This window comes from Xyrauchen texanus, chromosome 28, assembly GCF_025860055.1.
Source record: "Xyrauchen texanus isolate HMW12.3.18 chromosome 28, RBS_HiC_50CHRs, whole genome shotgun sequence".
Classification (NCBI taxonomy): Eukaryota; Metazoa; Chordata; class Actinopteri; order Cypriniformes; family Catostomidae; genus Xyrauchen; species Xyrauchen texanus.
In genome coordinates, this window is record NC_068303.1 from 27,819,390 (window position 1) to 27,836,370 (window position 16,981).

The window sequence follows — 16,981 nt, forward strand, 5'->3', positions numbered from 1 at the left end:
CCTGTTAAAAACTACTGCATGAAATGGTTCATATCATTTAAAATAAAAGTTTGATGTAATACTTAGACACAGTCTGATGTTCACAGCGTCAATCTCCCAACCTAGGCTACCCAAACCATTTATGAAAATTAAACTGCAAGAACAGGTCATTTCAGAAATCATCATGTATTGACGTCAGAACAATCATTACAATAACATATCACCACCCACACATACATATCAACGCCTATTCAGTATTAAGCAGCTTGGTCCAACCTGATGAACAAGAGTGTGATGTATGCAGGTACACAGAAGTTATGCAATCATAAGTTTATTTACATATAAAGGTATAAGTCTTAAAGGTGCAATGGAATAAACAGCCTGTTTTGTCATGTAAAACTATTTTGGTGCAAGAAACATTGACTAACATTCTAAGTGGACTTGAGGGATAAAATGCTACAATAGACCCACACTTGGACAGTTATGAGAGTTCACTACAAATAAATTGACAGCAAAAAAGAACATTAAATGTGTCAAATTGTTTTTCCAGTAAAACATATTTATGTTTAAAATGTGTCTAAAAATGTAAAACAGAGGGAAGAAAAAGATTGTGATATAAACTGATGTAAAAATTAGGCATAAAATAGAAAAACATTTGTCTGCTGAGAAAATAATTCCAGAGATGTTTGCATCTTGGTTATACTTTTGTGTATGTGTCTTGATTTTCACTTCCCCATGTCACAGTTTACAATATAATTCCACGCTTAGGAGAGGATGCTTGCTTCAGAGCTAAACAGATTTCAGGATGTCTGATTACATCAATTCCTGTAAAGGGTCTTGGACAGGAAAAGAGACGAGCAGCATGTGTTAAGCATGCAGCAAACATATAGAATATAACAAACTGGGGAGTGTAATGACACATTCCTCATATTCATAAGGCCTCACAAAGGAACCTGGCAGTGAGATCACAAAGCTAGACAGCGAGGCTGAGCATTAGCACTACTCTCAATGCTATCTCATTTACATGATCAAAACACACAGTATCATCAAAGGATCTCTACTGAACTCTCACCTAAATTATTGCTGGATCACAACAACATCTCCATGAAGTGGTGACAGAGAATTACAACTGAGATGCTCAATTAAAAGGATACTTCAACTACAAATGAAAATTCTGTCATAATTCACTCATTTAGTTACAAACCTGTATGACTTTCTTTCTGCCATGGAACACAAAAGAGATTTTCAAACGTATCTTTTGCATTAAAAAAAGATAAGAAATGAAAAAAGTGAAATGGTGGCCGCCGCTGTCGAGCTAGATTTTCAGTGAATATTGATTCAGTGAATTAAATTTAGTTCCGTTCCTCACACAAAGATATAGCTTTAGAAGACATGGAATGTAAAGCGAAAGTACTTTTGGTACCTTTTCACCTTTTCCTGGTCCCCATCCACTTTCATTGTATGAATAAGAGCAGCTTACACATTAACATAACTAATGATCGATCAATTTTTTTGTGTTCCATGGAGGAAAGAAAGTCATTCGGGTTTAAACATCATCAGCGTTAGTAAATAATGACAGAATTTTCTTTTTGGGGTGAATTATCCCTTTTAAGACATCATGAAATTAAAAACAAAATTAACCCTCTTTACTTCCTTAACTAAATTTTATTGTGCATGATTCATTAGTACACATTATTGTAAAGATTTAATCATTCTAATGTATATATTTTTATGGTATTTTTCTGATATTATTCTTCTGCCTATGAAATTATAATTTTTTTGTGTGCTGGTCTTACGGATACAGATAAATAATATTGACCAACAATATCAAGCCAAGCCACTCAAATCATAATAGATATAATTATTTCAATCTAAATTTACTGGTTCACTTGGATATACATTATGGATGTTAAATGATCCGTGATCATTGTCTTTCAGCCCATCCAAAATTTCAGTGAAATCTCTCTGAAATCTGACCATGTTTCGTGGGTTGGACAGCAGGAAGTGCTGTGCAACATGCGCAGGCAGCAGATTGAACAGAATCCTCTTATTGTCCAGCTTCACTCTCTCCATGTCATCTCTCTCCTCTTCTGCCTAGAAAATGTAACACACAAACATGTTTTAAGAAAATATTCTGGTACGGCACTCTACAGACACTGGAGAGTTTAGAGTTCATTAATGATTAAAACTAATAATTATAGTGTAGAAAATAATTAAAATCCACCAGAGGGCACTGTTACTTATAAAATAAAGTAGCATGTCTTTTTTTACAGTGCCAAAGCACTGTTGCTGATGTTGCTTATATGCTCTTTAAATGTTTTTTTTTTTTTTTCAGCTCTTTTTTTTCTGTATTTTCAGCTCTGATTTTGAGGAAAAATCTCCATGGTGAATTTTAACACGCGTAGCTGACTACATTATCATATTAGACAAAATATTAAAGGTGCACTCCTCATTAAACAATTTTATTAAAATATGTTCGCATGTTCTCACAAGGACTCTTGGTATCGTGCACATGCCAGTTCAAAAACGTGAACAAGCATGCTTATGTGTCAATGAGCATGGGATTGACAGTTCAGCCATAGGAACTGCCAGTCCCATGGCAGTTTTTATGGCTGACTACCATTAGTGCATTTCTACAAATCCATTGATATCTGAAAATATTTGGTTCTGCATTCTGCATCCACGCCACTATGTATCAGTATAAGTGCAAGTAGACATATCTGCCCTGCAAACAAATTGCCAAAAACTTACTGATCGCACATTTAATAAACAGACATGCAAGGGAAGAAGAATGTATGGATGGGATATTTGAATGACAGGTGTACCAATTCTGTGGAAATCTGCGAAACATTACTTATATCATTGCTGAAGCATTTTAGCCATTAGAAGCTTCATACATATACAAACACCCTAAAACACTAATGCACATGCACCGATGCACCCACCTGAGTGGCCCAGAGGTAGTCCAGTCTGAGTTTGAGATCCAATTGTCTGCAGTGGAGCACCAGAGCTCCAGAAAACAACAGCATTGCCAGAACCGGGTCATAGCCATGTGTGTGAAAGAATCCACCACTATACACATACACATATGATGACATCCCTTAGCTCATAAGCAGATGAAATAGATAAATATGAAACTATGCATTCCTATAATCTTCGTGCTTCTCTCGACTTACCCCATGGCCTCCCGATAGCCACTGGTCTCCATAACGACAGTGTGTAGGATGTTGAGAAGTAGAACCAGGAGGATCTTGGGGAGTGACGACACACGTAGGTACAACGCCACAGATAGTGATGCCATCACACATGATAAAAATACATATGGAGTGTATTTGCACACCCCGGAGCCCACACCAGTCCTATTCACTGTGACAACCGTCACCATGGAGACATTGGAGTTCTGCTCCAATGACCACGGTACACATCCCACCTGTGTTAGATAAGACACCCAAAACGTAAAAGTTCAGTTGCATTTCAAGCCCATCTATACTATATGCAATATAAAGTTACTCATAATGAATTACAACAAATTCATACAAATTTTTTTTATACACATTGTAACACATTGTTTTTATGAATAATTGTATCCATTGTATACATTACAATTCGGTTGTCAACTGATTCATTTTTTAATCAAATTAATTACATGCTATGCCAATTAATCAGACCTGCTCAGAAAGGCCCTCGAATAAAACTAATTCAATATCTGATTACATAATTATACGTATAATAATTCAGATAATTAAAATACATTACATTATTGTTGCAGATGAGTAAAGCCTTGATTAAACAATAAAAAAAGTGGCTTTAGAAGGCAATATATTATTTATTTCCATGTTATTGAACATAAGCCTGTCTTTGGCCTACGGTTTACAGCAATCCATTTTGCAGTTGAATTTTCAATCCTTCCAAGACAGATTTATTATGAGGGCTTTTCTAAGGATGTGTCAATGTAAACATGTGTAAGTCATTTTGGTTGCGTTGCAGGATAAACAATGTCTTTAGGTCCTTGTTAGTAGTTTGAAATTTAGAACAACAAATTTTTTGACCCCTGTATTCGGAGTTGCACTCTGTCCAGCTGTGTTTGAATGCATGATCATGTCCTCATCTGGCGCTGCCTGCTTGGTTTGTTGCCTGTTCAGCTGGAGTTCAGTTTACTGCCCACTGCTGACTAAGACTCGTAAAAACATGAAGGTGGTGCTTCAAGTTTGAATTGGTCCAATGGTAGGAAAATTCCTTATTATGGTCCGAGGGCATGATAAATTGCATTCATTTTTTTAGATAAATACCTGCACTGAAGTAACATGTTAAATCAATAGTCCAAACCTACACCATTCAAGAATATTATGCATTATATCCAGGGGTTAAATTGGGATTTTGGAGGTGGGGGTACCTTCTTGTCCTTGGTGGGGGGGCCAAGAAGGTACCCCTTCTTGTCCCAACTAACTTAATTAAAATGCTAAAAAACAATACGTTAAGATGTATGCCTACAGATTATAAACAGACTCTTTCTGAACCTTCTAGAATTAAAAATGATCCACGATCAATTTTTTTAATCAGACATGTCTAGTTTCGGGCAGAGGGGCCTTCAAAGATTGTGTTGGACATTGGGGGGGCCTTGGAGTAAACATTTTTGAGAACCACTGGATTAGAACATGCAACAGCTAAATCTAATTATGTTACAATTTAAAAGAAGACAACTACCTTTTACTCGAATTGTTTTTCTGATAATATAATAAGCAATGAAAACATTTGCATTAAATTATGAAAGAGTTTAAAATTCTTCACTGTGCCATGAACAAGCATTTTCACTAGTGAATCCCACTGTATATTTGCTCCTTTTTTTTTTTTTTAATGTTTTAAACAAAATAAAAATAGATGCTAAATCAACCAAAATCGAGGACACACGTAAATATGCAAATAACTGTGAAACCTTTTACAGTGTTTTGATCAGTTTTGATGTCGCTTTGAATGCGACAGATTCCAGATTCAAACCCCCTTCGTGTGTTTTAGTAAAACTAAGCGAAATCGCTACTGCATATCAGTGGATAGAAGATTGCATATTACGCGATTTCTTTGGAACAGAATGCGGGGACGCGTTGTCTCATGCTGCTCTAGTATTCTGCCTCTACCAGCATCCGCAACTGACTAGAGCGAAGCATAATGAACTTGAAATACTTTTGACCACGTCACTAAATAGAGACGGAATGTGTCAGATGTATCAAACAAAATCCGCATTGGAGAGTACAAGAAATGGAATTGATTGACAAACAAGCATCTTTTTATTTTTAGAACCAAAGGTGCCTGAACGCCGATCCGGACGAGACATATCCAGCTGCAGACCCACAGCACCACCAGTTTCAGAACCCCAGTTTCAGAACCCCAGTTTCAGAACCCCAGCGCCAGAACCTGAAGTGAGGGGTGGAGTTATTGACAATGAGACAAGCATGGCGGAGAGCATGGTGAGTTGTGTAACGTTTTTGACATCATGTTGTGAAAAATTATCGCATATATTAAGTTCAGCGTTTATCTGCTAAATATTTAATTTGTGCATAACTTTATCATCTTAATGAAGCTTGAATATGTTGTCATACTTTACTGTATTAAAAAAAAAAATTCTACGGATGGTTCGATACATTTTTGCGTGTTGTAAATGAGCCTTGTGGTGACGTTTTGAAGACATCTTGTGAAGGTGTTAAAGTGTTTGTTCCACGTTCCTCTGTTATATGCATTGTTTGTGAGTTAATGTTACCTTATAGTTGATGGGGTTTTTTTTACGTTGAGATTATTGTGTGGTGCTTTCATCTCTTGTAGAGACATTTCGAATGAATGAAGACCACAAGGAAAAGGCCCATAACAATCTCCTGGAACAGTCAGAAGCTTCCAGAGAGCCCTTTCTATTTCATTTTGTGTTCAGGGATGACATGGAGTTATTTTAGCAAGAATGTAAGGACAAAATGGGCCTGAGAGTGAATTCCTCATTTGATACATTTTAAGTTTAATTTATACAGGATTGTCATGATAAAATGGGCCTAGGTGTGAATTGGTCATTTGTTGTATATATTTTTATTGTTTCTTTTAAAATTATGCTGAATTTTCTCTCTTTTTTAGTTTTTTTGACATGTTTTATTTTACATAAAGAAAAATGCATGCTGCACATGTTCTTGTGAAATAAAGTATATTTTATATAAAATGCCCATAAGTTTCAAGCATTTTTTTTCACCATCATGATCAGGAAGTAACTCTCATAATACAATGAAACGGATAACTATATACAATTATATTACACAAGATCAATGTTTTAAAGTGCTTATTGTACTGTACCTTAAAGAATCATTATAACATACGTATAAAGTATGATGTTTCGTTTGTAATAAAAGCAAAGTACTCTCCAAAACGTTAGGTGGCGCTACTCGGTTTCGAACGTAAGCTCCGCCCCTCACTTCAGGTTCTGGCGCTGGTGTTCTGAAACTGGGGTTCTGAAACTGGTGGTGCTGCGGCTCTGCAGCTGGATACTATTGATCCGGACCGTACCGGCCCAATTGAACCCCTGATTATATCACATGATCGACATCCAAATGTCTCATATCATGTGTTATGATTAGGTCTGTCAAGTGTTTAAAATATTTAATAGTGATTAATCTCATAATTGTATAAATTTTTCATATGCAATAAAGATGTTTTTGCCACAGAATCTCTGCAGCTGTACTCTAAATGTTTTTACGAAAGGTGTGTTCACTTGTGGGTGATATTTCATACATGTTAAGGTTGATTAAAAATCACACAGAACAGAGTGATACACTTATAATAGCAAATTGATTAAATACATTAACAACATTAAAAGTGAACTGTGTTCATCGTATTTCATTAATCACATGTGCTAACATTTAAACTTTAAACAGCTCAAGATATAATGCATTTCTCTATACTCCATAATTACTCAATTTAGTTTAAGTATTATAATGTATAGTAACTGTAGATAAATGTATTTATAAAATATAAAATGCATTACTAAGTGCATGATGTGGCATCTGTATTACCTTTATAACATATTACATGTAAAGGCTTCAAATAAACCGTTACCACAAGGTCTAATATGAGTCAATAGCCAACTTGATTAAATGGACACATTTGCTGCACACATTTTTTCAATCAATGTTGTATGCATCCCCCTCAATCACACGATAATCACTCTCTTCTACTGTACACACACACTCACCACACACCCCTGGGTCACGGAGTACATGAGCAGGACCAGAAAGCCACACAGAACCGTTCTGATCTGCAGGGTCAGGCAGTCAGGAGAGCACTGAACACACAGAGAAAGGAGTGAGAATTCAGTGAATGTGCTGACCAAAGACATTCAAAAGAACTAGATTTGCAAATTTTTGAAGAAAATGTAAGTTGCGCTTGCCCAGACAAAAGTCACTGCCACGAAGTTAGGGTGTTGTGGGTGGTTGCCAGAGCACTGCAGTGTGGTTGTTAAGGTAATCTGGGTCGGCGCTTGTTGCTATACGGTTTCTAGGGTGTCCTGGAAGGTTGCTAGGGCATTGCTAAGTGGTAGTAGGGTGTTCTGGGTGGTTTCTATGCGGTTGCTTAATTGGCCTGGTCAAAATAGCCCGCCCACATGTTTCTATGATATTCTGATATTTAGGATCCCATTACTCATTTTATCGGCATCCCAGTGAACATTTTAAGTCAAATCATCACTTAGAAAAGTCAACAAAGCCGCAGGATTTGAGGAATCATTCATTGTCTGTAGCTAAAACGGTGCAGGCAGGACCATTTCTAGCTATACGTGGTATTAGTGGACACTTAGGGCCCCGGAGCCACAAGGGTGCACCACAATATACTAAATATACAAAAAGTTACAAGTAATGGTGCATTCTAGACCTCCTGGGATGTTTGCATTTACAAGGATGAAAATCTTAAGTATTATGCGTTCAATTAATTTTAGTCGCAAAGAACTGACCCATTTTTAATTTCATATTTTTTTCTCTCTTTTTCGCTTACTAGCGAAGGCAGAAAGCTTTTTTAAGCACCAATGCAACAAAATGATGAGCAAAGTCACACATTAGGTGTGTAATTAATGCTTTATATATCTATTTTATTATCCTTGTCTGCCCACATATAATGATGGGAAATGTATTGTTGCAAACACTTGTCACTGCATTAACCAGTTAATGAGGCTTATTTTCTGGCGAGATGTATCTTTATCCTTCAGTAATAGTACAAAACATTCATAAAAACATTCAAATTCTCAAGCAAATTTGAATTATTACCAATAACAATTTGCTTTCGCTATGATTCTTAAATTCATGCACATGAACGCCACCACAAATATGTAATTACGAGAGTGGGGTAGGGTTTTGCTTAGGGCTCCCATATGTGCAGAAATGGCCCTGGGTGCAGGACATGTTCTGTGCCATTGTTTAAAACTTATGTTTAGGGGTTTGTTTAAATCCATACTGATTTATATGAGCAATAGTAATAGTGATGCTGGTCTTATTTTTCTCCCTTTTCTCCCCAGTTTGGCATGCCCAATTCCTAATGCACTCTAAGTCCTCATGGTGGCGTAGTGACTCGCCTCAATCTCAGTTGCCTCTGTGTCTGAGACGTCAATCCGCACATCTTATCATGTGGCTTGTTGAGCGTGTTACTGAAGGCTGAAGCTATTCCCGCGGCATCCACACACAACTCACCACCCGCCCAGGCAATAGTGACAACCACATTATAGAGACCACGAGGAGGTTAACCCAACGTGACTCTACCCACACTAGCAACTGGACCAATTGGTTGCATAGGAAGCCTGACTGGAGTCACTCAGCACACCCTGGATTCGAACTTGAGACTCCAGGTGAGGCAGTCAGCATCTATACTTGCTGAGCTACCCAGGCCCCCTTAAATATGTATTTCTTTACAGCTCAAACCAAGGTTGAGTTTGCAAATGTCCTCACTGCTATCATGCCAATGAGAGCATTGCTAAATAAAGCCAAGAAAAAGAATGCATTTAATATAATATTGTGTTAGTGTGTGTTACCTGCACGTGAGTGATGTGAAGGTACATCACACTTGTCATGTGGAAACACAAACAAAGAACCAGCAGAATCACAACCAGTAGACCTCTACAGAAGAGAGAGACAGAGAAAGGTTATACGCAAATAAGTATGCGTGCGTGCGTGCGTGCGTGCGTGCGTGCGTGCGCGTGTGTGTGTGTGTGTGTGTGTGTGCTTCAGTGACCTCTGAGGACGTGAAATGTGTGATCAATTTAGTGTGTCTAGCAAACAAAGAAAAGGTGTGTTTGGACATTCATTTAAAATGGGGTATTTTTAGATATATGTTTGTGTGTGTGTGTTACGTACTGAGGAATGATGAGAAAATAGACGACTGCAAAAAATGAAGTGAGGACTAGAGACATGACCACAGCGCCGATAAAGGCATCATCATACACTTGTTGATACTGTGAGAGCGAAAGAGAGAGAGAGAGAGAGAGAGAGAGAGAAAGAGAGAGAGACAATTTGATAGATCACAGCAATTATGCAATCAATATATCCACATGTGTATGTGTGTGTGTGTGTGTGTGCAAGTGAACACGTGCTGGGTTTTGTCTCTTTTAGGTGTCACAAGGAACGTGTGTTTGTGTCATTCCAGCACAGACTGTGATAGATCGATGCAATGCACTGATTTGTGCATCAGCTTCATTAGAGTATAAAAACCAAAATCCCCCTCTACACAAGAGCCAGATGCAATGTCATTATAATCCCACAGAGAGCAGGGAAAGCCACAGCAAGCTCCTGTAGTTTGAGAGAAAGAATGAGAGAGAATGTACACCGATCAGCCACAACATTAAAACCACCTGCCTAATATTGTTTAGGTCCCCCTCATGCCGCAAAACAGTGCCAACCTATTCTTCTCATGACAATTGTACAGAGAGTTTATCTGAGTTACCATAGACTTTGTCAGTTCAAACCAGTCTGGTCATTCTCTGCTGATCTCTCTCATCAACAAGGCATTTCCATATGCAGAACTGCCCCTCACTGGATGTTTTTTGTTTTAGCCACCATTCTGAGTAAAAAGACTGTTGTGCATGAAAATGTGCCTGTCTGGCCCCAATAATCATCCATGCGATTATCTAATCAGCCAATCATGTTGAAGCAGTTCAGTGCATAAAACCATGCATATATGGGTCAGGAGCTTCAGTAAATATTCACATCAACCATCAGAATGGAAAAAATTTATCTCAGTGATTTGGAGCATGGCATGATTGTTGGTGCCAAACGGGCTGGTTTGAGTATTTCTGTAACTGCTGATCTCCTGGGATTTTCACGCACAACAGTCTCTATAAATTTACTCAGAATGGTGCCAAAAACAAAAAACATCCAGTTAGTGGCAGGTCTGTGGACGGAAACGCCTTGTTGATGAGAGAGATCAACGGAGACTGGCCAGACTGGTTTGAACTGACAAAGTCTATTTCAAATAACCACTTCGTAAAATTGTGGTGAGAAGAATAGCATCTCAGAATGCTATTCTGAGATGCGGGTTGGCGCTGTTTTGTCAGCATGGGGGGACCTACACAATATTAGGCAGGTGGTTTTAATGTTGTGGTTGTTGGCAGACGTATGTCATATGTTCCCAAATCATTACTGTTGCTCCCGTTCCGTTAATGTGGGCGAATGCCTCAAATGAATCGGAGATCGGAGGGATTGAGAGGAAGGGAGGAGTCAATATGGGGAAAGAGAGAGAGAGAGAAAGATGAGGGGAAGAGAGGAGGTTGAAAGTGAGAGGAGACAGAGAGTCACGAAGCACCACAGAACAATGTGTGGGATGTGGCATGCCTGTGATGAAATTCTTCACTCCATCTCTCTCGCATTTTGCCAAGTCACTACTGCTAATGCCACCGATCAGTTACTGCTGTATACATGTTTACCCAGAATCAGGGATGGGCAGGGACTTAAAAGTAGCACAGGACTGCCCATCTCAAAATGACAGCAAATAATCCCCCAATATATAGGGGGGACTGGTGCTTGTTGTCACATAGGGAAGTTGACAAAAAGGCTATATCTCAGTATTTGAAAACTTTGAGTCAAAAGTCCAGTTATACAAATGCTTGTTTTCTCTAGCCGTGGTATTGTATGTTGCTTTCAAACATCTCTAAATGATAATAATTAGCATCTGTGAAATAATAAAATTTTAATAAAATCATATCTTTGCATCAGCTGTCGTGTAAACATGGTTACACAATAAAACCACACTGCATTCAGGCAAGGGTCAACCATGGGGTGGTTCTAGAGTCAATGGATATTCAGGGCTTAGCCCAGGCTGCTGAATACATTATAATACACTTTGTTATAAAAGTTTACACCTGTGATGTGTCATTTAAATAAAGTAAATCTTTATTACGTAAATATTACTGAGTTAACTGTGTCTAGTGCTGCTCTACAAAATGTTGCTTAATTGACCTGCTTACACATTTTAGGCTAATAATGTCTGAAATGTTTCTCCCTTAAATTCTGTGTATATGGGTTATTGTCAAAATATGGTGATCAACATATCTCTTGATTTTTCAGTCATGAAAAAGATTTCAAATAGTCAAGAAACCCAATTTAAAAGGCATCATTATATAACCTAGCCTTTTATTAAATAATACAAAAAGGTTTGACTTTTTTTACAAATTGTTTAGAAAATATATTTGAATTTGTCAGTTGCCTGAAATACATCTCGGTTACTGCCGTAACCTCCATTCCCTGATGGAGGGAACGAGACGTTGTGTCAATGTAGTGACACTAGAGTTTGCTCTTAAAAACCCTGAACACCTCCGATTCTTTGAGAAAAGGCCAATGAGAATTGGCAAGTGGAATTTGCATGCCCCCAGACATATGGGTATTATAGGAGCTGAAATGCCCACTCCATTCTGGTTTTGTGCTGAGGAGCCGAGACACAGTCCGGCCATTTCAGCAGCTAGTACAGTGTTGTGGCAAGAGGAACACCACGTCTCGTTCCCTCCATTAGGGAACGGAGGTTACGACTGTAAACAAGACGTTCCCCTTCTGTCACTCACTTGAAGTTGTGTCTGAACCTTGTTGCGTGAACTGCTGATGCAGGCAAAATATCAGGTGCATCAGACTGCACGTAACATCCCCAATGCCCAAAAGATGTCATGTAGTTCCCCACATCCCTGAGGGGCTATGACGTAACTAGCATGGGCCAGCCGCGGCCTTTTCTCTCTATGTTATTCTCTCCACAGAGTATTAGATTCAGCTGGGGCCATCTAATGCTGTCATACACATCGGTGAAGGTGTTCTTCTCCTTTCCGATTCTTTCAGGGGTAAAAGAACCCACAGAAACAACATCCTGCCCAAAAGGGGGGCTCAGCAGCCACACATGGAAGAAGCATGGTGGTAGGTCTCTACAAACACAGTGACCGGGGGCAGAGAGAGCGCTGCCCAAGGGAGACACGGGTCCACCGACAGGGAGACCGTACAGCGGAATATACTTCACAGGGGTTACCGGAGTAATTGGCACCTGTGGAGTACCTATCAGAGTACAGGGCATATTAGACACAGTGGGGCTGGCTGAAAACTCCTCCGCCGAGTTCGCGAACCATAGGGCTAGGAAGGAAGGACATCCAGGGTCCACGACTTTGTGAACTCGACTGTATGCATGTCAAACACGCGAGTGCATGTCAAAATTTTTCTTCGGAGCCAAACGGTTGTGCAACAGCAAAGCTGAGTTCACCACTGTTTCACTCACCTCTGTTGGCAAGAAGCAATGCTGTTGGATCTACGGCACGTTTCCAGCTGGCGTTTTCTCTCTCTGCACGCTGTGCAGTCCACCCTCCTGGGCACTTCGACAGGGCTTTCATTGCCTGAAAGAGTGTTTCTCCTCCTAAAAAGAGTTTATTTCCTCTAAAAGAGTTTGAGTTTCCACTCATTCTACTCAGCAGTACACAGCAGGCGTTGAACGTCCTTTTCAGGACGAGTCTTTTTAAAGATGTTTTTCCGTCTCTGTGTAGTTCCTGGATGCGGTTGATTTCTCTCCACTTCTGACGGTCATAAAAGCTGTCTCATGTGCCTGGGCTGCGATCACATGCAGGCAGCGTTTTATGAATGGTTCATGTTCTCAATGCGAGAACATAGCCATGGCAAAATTGCGGTCATGGCTTTCTTTCCTCACGGGAGAAAGCCACTTCAGCTGCCCCCGCGTCGTTCCTTCTTCCCACGGGATTGAGGACGACCCGGCTGGCGATGAAGGCGATTTGGGGATGACGACGGGCTCGGTTTCACCGGGTAAATCTCCACGATCCACCCGTCCCCCGGCACGCCCGAGCTCGGGATGGGTGCAGCTCGCCTCGCGGCCAGCCAGCATTCTCCCTTGAGCCCCTGGAATTTGATTTGCTGCATCGGAGAGCGTCACTGTGCGTCTGATGTTGATGACTCATCTGGGCTGGCACCTTCGGGTCTGCTCGCCCAGTCTGAGGCTGATGCGCAGATGTCCGCTGTGCTTTCCTGGGCCACCGCGAGCGTGAAGCTGGAGTGGACAACTCCGCCCCCGGTTCCTTTCTTCCCGGAAGTGCACGACGAGCTGATGCGGTCATGGAGGGCACATTTTACTGCCCGGAACCAACCCCGTCGGTCATCCGCTCTCACTACCCTGGATGGCGGGGCGGCCCACAGGTACACAGAGGTCCCCCAGGTGGACAGAGCGGTTATGATCCACTTGTGTCCCGAGAATGGCCCCACCTGGTGGGACCACCCGGTACTCCCCTCCAGAGCCTGTAGAATGACGTCATCACTGACCTCGAAAGTCTACAGTGCCACCGGACAGGCCGCCTCTGGCCTGCATGCCATGGCTCTCCTGCAAGTTCACCAAGCCAAGACACTCAAAGATCTGCACCTGGGTAGTTCCGACCCTGACATGCTGCAGGAACTGCGCTTTGCCACCGACCTCGCTTTCAGAGCCCCGAAGTTCACAGTGCAGGCACTCGGGTTCCTACGACCCCCTTCAGACCCCAGGTCATGAACCTGCAAGCAACCTGCCCCGGTAAGAGGTAGACCAAGCCTTCTCGTTGCTGTGTCTGGTACGTGCTTCACGTACTGGGAAAAGGGAAGCGCCGTCTCCAAACAGAGGTTAGCTCACTGGGTCGTTGATGCTATTTCCTTAGCTTATCACACCCAGGCCGTGCCCGCCCCCTTGAGGGTTCGAGCACACTCTCCGAGAAGTGTGGCATCCTCGTGGGCACTGGCCCATGGCACCTCCTTAGCAGACATTTGCAGAGCAGCGGGATGCACAACACCCAATACCTTTGCCAGATTATACAATCTCAGGGTTGAGATGGTCTCGGCCCCTGTTTTGTCAGGTCTGAGCTGGTAGAACTTGGTAACGCAGCACAACCGACCGGGTGTTCAACTTGCAACCAAGTTGATCCAGTGCGCCTTCTATCCCAGGTTAGCCACTAAGCATCGCTCCTTGGATGTTCTCCTCCCTAGCCTTCTAGGTGCTCTGTACTGGGGTCGGGCTCCACGGGCTTAGTTCCCTTCTCAGGCAAACTCCCCATGATGTATTTCCTGTCGGCGGACCCGCGTTCCCTTGGGCAGCCCCACTGCCCCGGTCGCTGTAGAGTACCCATTCAATAGGCTGGACCTACCACCGTGCCATTTCCCACGTATGGCTTCACAACCCTCGTGGTGTATTTGCCACATGTTACCTCCCCCTAGTCTGGGCAGGATGTGGCCTCCGCAGGGTCTTTTTCCCCTGAAAGAATAGGACCGGGAAATTCCGCCTACCCCGATGCGTTTCATAGCTTTAAGATAGCCTCAGCCTCTTCACATCCTATGTGAGAGACATAGTGAGAGAAAAGGACGTGGCTGCTGGGCTTGTTCCCATGCTAGTCATGTAGCACCTGTTCCCCCCCTCAGGGATGTGGGGAACCTAAGGTCTGTATGTGACATCTCTTTGGGGGCGTTGGGGAGGGCTACGTGCAGCCGACCCAGTTGCCTCTAACACGCAGTCCACCAGTCTCGATAGTTCACGTAACACAGTCAGTTCGTGGCGTTTTTAGATGGGACCCCTTGTGTCACTTCATTCGACACAAGGTCGAGTGAGTGACAGAAGGGGAACGTCATTGTTACTGTTGAAACCTCTGTTCCATGAGGGAAAGAACCAGACGTTGTGTCCCTCCTGCCACAGCACTAGACCTACCACTGTAAACAGCCGTACCTTATTTTCAGCTCCTTGGTGCAAAATCCTGACTGGCACTCGCTGCCCTGCTTCCCTTTATACCTCTATTTCTGGGGAAGGGCATGCAAATTCTGTCTGCCAACTTGACATTGGCCTTTTCTCAGGTTCAGAGGTACATTTGGCATCCCAGGAAGACCCCTTGTGTCACTTCATTCGACAGAACGTCTCATTCCTTCCCTTGGGGAACGGAGGTTACAACAGTAACCATGACGTTCCTTCTTCTGGTACACCACTTCTATGCCATTTACAGGAATTTGGGTTTGTTTTTTACTCATTTTGTTTTCTCGAGTCAAGCATTAGTGCAAAGCCTAACAAGTGTGCAAAAAGCAAAAGTAATTCATATTTAAAATAATTTCAAAATAATGTTTGTTCCTTGATTTCATGTCATTGGTGTTATAAATATTAAAACTTGTATTTTGAAAATACAAAAAGTTGTAGAAAAGAAACTTCCAAGTCAAAGTTCAGAGGAAGAAGAGGCTGTTCAAATGTGCATAGTGGTTGAATGTTGAAATAAAAATTATTTAAATGTTAACTGTAATTTTTTCACATGGTTAATTTAAATATGTAATTTGTCACTGGTGTTATCGTTACTGTGTTACAACCTCTTGCTTCATTTGTGGAAAAAATAAATAAAATAAAAAACAACATGTTGTCCTTTATGAATAAAAATTATGTAAAAGTACAAAAAAAAAAAAAAAATGTATGATTTTGTTTTTAAACAAATTGAAAATTACCCATACACTATATGGCAAAAATATGTGAACACCCCCTTCTAATGAAGGGGTTTGGCTATTTCAGACACTGTACACCCATTGTATATTAATCAAGCATACAGCCATGCAATCTATTAAGACAAAAATTTTAAGTAGAATGTGCCAAAGACCTCAGTCACTTTCAGTGTGGCATTGTCAAAGGATGCCACCAGTAAAATGATTTACTTAGTCTGGTGTAGAAGGTCTTGACTAGCCTGCTTAAGACCCAGACCTGAACCCCAATGAACACCATTGGGATGAATTGGAACAGCAACTGCAAGCCAGGCCTAATTACCCAAAATCAGTGCCTGACCTCACAGATGCTCTTGTATCTAAATGGGGGCAAATCCTGACAGCCAACATCTAGTGGAAAGTTTTCCAAGAATAGTGTAAACTGTTGTAGTAGTAAAGAGAGGACCAACTCCATTTTAATGGTGATAATTTTAAAATTAAATGTTTAACATGTGGGTGTGGTGTTAAGGTGTCCACATCCTATTGGCCATATAGTGTTTTTACGCTGCATATGAATGTGTTTTTGATCATCCCAACTGTGAAAAATCCTGCTGATCTCTATGGCCAGTCCATCCCGTCCATAATCCATTCCCTCTGCACCTTTGTGTATGCGTGGGTACTAACTCTCTGCTCTCGCTCTCTGTTCCTGTATGTGAGAGTAATGAAGTTGAAGTCTGCTGTCTCAGACTCCGTCTGTCGTGCTTCTATCAGACGGCCTATGTAACGGTTCACTCTGGTCCCGGGGGAGTTCTGCACCATGCCCGCCGAAAATGAAGTCCGACTGCGCATCTTCTCAGAAGTTGTTCGCAGCGCTCGTCTCTGGAAAACCATTAAAATATTCTGTTATCCACACTTGAATTCCAGGATTGAGATTCCAATTTCTGAGATACCTCTTGCATTGTTTTTTTTCTGACTGAATTAGTTTAGAAGGACAGAGATGAAAGAAATAGTTCACTTAGAAATTTACTTCACCTCATTTAGTTCTAAACCCATATGACTAT

General features: G+C 41.2%; 1 protein-coding gene across 1 annotated transcript in view; it reads right to left on the reverse strand.

The window, feature by feature from the left end:
• The window catches only part of LOC127622295 (adenylate cyclase type 1-like), a 90,040-nt gene that overhangs the window by 24,363 nt on the left and 48,696 nt on the right, over positions 1-16,981 (reverse strand). The window contains exons 9-15 of the mRNA XM_052096359.1: positions 16,605-16,799; positions 9,342-9,439; positions 9,020-9,104; positions 7,199-7,288; positions 3,156-3,409; positions 2,925-3,051; positions 1,957-2,073 (exon numbers count right to left, since the gene is read on the reverse strand). Of these exons, the coding sequence (XP_051952319.1) occupies positions 1,957-2,073; positions 2,925-3,051; positions 3,156-3,409; positions 7,199-7,288; positions 9,020-9,104; positions 9,342-9,439; positions 16,605-16,799 (966 nt within the window). The remainder of the gene's footprint in view (positions 1-1,956; positions 2,074-2,924; positions 3,052-3,155; positions 3,410-7,198; positions 7,289-9,019; positions 9,105-9,341; positions 9,440-16,604; positions 16,800-16,981) is intronic.